This window comes from Propithecus coquereli, unplaced genomic scaffold, assembly GCF_000956105.1.
Source record: "Propithecus coquereli isolate 6110/MARCELLA unplaced genomic scaffold, Pcoq_1.0 Scaffold257, whole genome shotgun sequence".
In the NCBI taxonomy this organism is placed as follows: Eukaryota; Metazoa; Chordata; class Mammalia; order Primates; family Indriidae; genus Propithecus; species Propithecus coquereli.
In genome coordinates this window covers 1885394-1888533 of record NW_012148141.1, presented here as the reverse complement: position 1 = coordinate 1888533, position 3140 = coordinate 1885394, and the positions used below count along the sequence as shown (strand labels likewise).

Sequence of the window (3140 nt, the reverse complement as noted above, 5' to 3'; positions counted from 1 at the left end):
TCCCCCACCACCTCTCTCTCTATATACACACATATATATATCTATGTATATGTTATACATACAGGACAATATTATGTGAGGTCATTTTAAGGTATATATATATATACACACATATATATAGCTACTTAGCTGTATGGAGGCAAATACCAGAAGACAAACCTAAGAATTGAAAATGATTGCCTCTTGGGATCAGGTCTGGGTGGTGAAGAGGGTTGAGACATTGCTGTTTGTTATGTGGCTTTTAGTACTATTTGACCTTTTAAACTATGTACATGTATTACTTTGATTAAAAAACCAATTTCTGAAAAGAGCAAATAAGTAACAGTTTATTAAAAATAAATGTAAGAGAGACAGAAAAATGGCAGACTAGTGGGGGCCAGCCAGCTCATTGCTCTCAGGGAAAGAGGTGAAGAGTGCAGGCAGCTGCCTATGTGTGTATCACTCTCTCTGGAAGCAGCGTTGTGAATTCACAGAGAAGCAACCTCGGACCCTCAGTGTGGAAAAAAAGGTGATGGGGAGATACATATATGAAGATTAGAGAACTCGAGGAGAACAGTAGAGAATAGAGCACGAGAGAGCCATGCTCACCTTGCCAGCGCAGTGTGATCTGAACTGCAAGAGGACAACAGCCACCCCTACAGACCTCCTACCCACTCAGACAGTGACGTTCCTGGTGGCGGTGCAGAGCCGTTGTACTAAACAGGCTCTGTGGAGAAGAGGCAATAGCCGGGGCCATCCTGAACTCTCAGGTGCACCATTTCGGGACTACACGGGGCTGGGGAGGGACTGGACTGATTTGAGGCTTCCCTGAGCCGTACCCTTGAATTTGGAGCCAGGCGCTTCACCCCTAGAGTTCAGCGGCACCTGGGCATAGGAAGTGACCGGAAAGCGGCAGGCGTCGATCTGAGGTGCTATGGGCGACCGCTTCAGCGGGTTTTGGGCAGGGAGTGGAGGGCTGCAACCTTTGCATTTCTGATCTGGCATCCACGGGTTCCTTGTACCTGGGAGACGGCTTGCAGCCTGCCTGGCACAGAACCTGCCCTCCAGGTCAGGTTGGAATGCCATTTCCCCAGCCCCAACTTCAAAGACCTCAGTCAGAGCCTTTGCTTCTGGCTCCACCCCAGTTCTAGCTCGGACACTCTCACGCTGGGGTGCAGTAGGCTCAGCCCTGAGAGGCCTCGAACAGCCGCTTCCACCGGCTCTGGGAAGGATGACAAGAACTCTACTGTCCTCTATTGTCTGACCTGCATCTGCGGGATCCTTGTGTCCAAGAAGCAGTTTGCAGCCTATTCACCCGAGCCCGCCCTCCAGGCCCTAGCCGCCTCCTGATTGCCTGACCTTGACCCCGCCCTCCAGGTCAGGTTCAACCCAGAGACTGCTGCTGCCACTGGGCTGGGAGCTTCTCGCAGACAGGGCACCAGGCTCCCAACCCCCTCGGGGTGCCTCCCACCTCACAGACCCAAGCCAATCAGAAGGTGCCATATTGCCCCTCAACTCTCTGGGCAACTTTGTCCTCCTCCCCAGGGGGCTTCAACTCTTCTGGTTTGGTCTTGCTCATCCCCACACAGACATTTCTCAACTCCAACACAGACTGGAGGAGCCACAGAGGTCCAGTGGGTCCCAGGGTGTTCTGTGTGACTCCAGAGCCCAGTCATTTTGGGGGACTGCCTCCTGGAGAAAGGATTAGAGAAGACCTGATTGCTGGCTTTCCTACATCTAGTCTGTTTTTCTCCCTTGCCCCTACCATACACACAACTGCATAGAGAGACAATTGAGCCACCACACCGAGGCTCCCATAGGGAGCAGGGCTCAGACCTCTCCTTTTGGGGTTCTGCAGTGGACTGAGGGGTGCTTTGTCTTTGAGCTCCCTGCCTGCCAGCACTCCCTGCTCCTGCTTGCCTGGCAGCCACATTAGAGCACGACAGGCCCTGAGGCAGAGGGACATCAAACCACCTTGGACGTCCTGTGAGTGACACCAGAGCAGCATCCTTATTCCTGGCATGGTCAGAGATGGATCTCCGGGGCCGGGGGACGGGCCTGCAGACGAGAACCCGTACACCCAAGCCTTGAGTGCAGTACCTGGGAGCACGGAGGGGATATTCATGATCTACTCTCTGCAGGTATGGGTGCCTGTAGGGGCAGATCAGTGGGTAGAGTGCAGTGTGGGTCCTAGCTGTGGTGTGTTGATGGGGCACCCCTCTGCCCACAGGAGGATGACACTCCCAGCTCAGGCCGGGATCCTGGGCAGGGAACCTCCTTACCTGCATCACAGTAATGGGCCAGCTTGGCTATCTTGAGGTCCTGCCTACCGGGAGAGGCCTGGGAGGAACTGAGGAATAGGGGAGGGCTGAAAGGAGCGAGGCCCACTCCAGACTGCCAAATTGTGGGTCTCAGACAGCCCTACCTCCACACAGCCTTTTTGGTAGAGTGGGGCCACTTCAGCCCCTCCCAGACAGCTTTTCCCAGAGGCGGGTAATGGACTATTGAACCCAGCACATCACTTGCCAGCATTTGTGGAGCTTGAGGGCAGGCTCACCCAACCTAACCCCACCCAGCCTCACTCCCCAACCTGCTTCTGCTATGGTAGAGAATGAAGGACTCACCTGGAAGTTCCAGGGCCTAACCTACCAACTGGGGCATCAGAGTGTTTCTCCTGAGGAACTAGAACCAGTCATAGGATCCAAAAACAATACTGCAGCTTGTTCCCTCCATCAAACACCACCTACTGACAGGGAGGTCAATTTGCATGCCCTTTAACTGCATTTACTGACTCAGTCTTACAGGGTTTGGTTGATTCTCACCCACAAGAACCACCTACTGACTTAGAGATTAAACTGGGCATGTCATTAACTAAACAAAAGAAAATTCTAAAGGAGCAACAGCTGCTCCAGATGAGAAGGAATCAGGTAAAGAACTTTGGAAATATGAAGAATCATAGAGAAAGGTCACCCTCAAAAGGGAACACCAGTTTCCTAGCAATGGATTCCAACCAAAACCAGAATATTGAAATGACAGATGAAGAATTTCAAACATGTATTGTAAGGAAGCTTAATGGAATACAAGATAAAATAGAAACCCAACACAAAGAAACCACAAAAACAATGCAGAAAATGAATGAAAAATTCACTAAAAAATTGAAT

The 3140-nt window shown here is 51.4% G+C and overlaps 1 protein-coding gene across 1 annotated transcript in view; it reads right to left on the bottom strand.

The window, feature by feature from the left end:
- Positions 1-3140, bottom strand: part of POF1B (premature ovarian failure, 1B) — a 99562-nt gene that overhangs the window by 41986 nt on the left and 54436 nt on the right. Inside the window, exon 7 of the mRNA XM_012647132.1 lies at positions 1900-2130. Coding sequence (XP_012502586.1) covers positions 1900-2130 — 231 coding nt within the window. The remainder of the gene's footprint in view (positions 1-1899; positions 2131-3140) is intronic.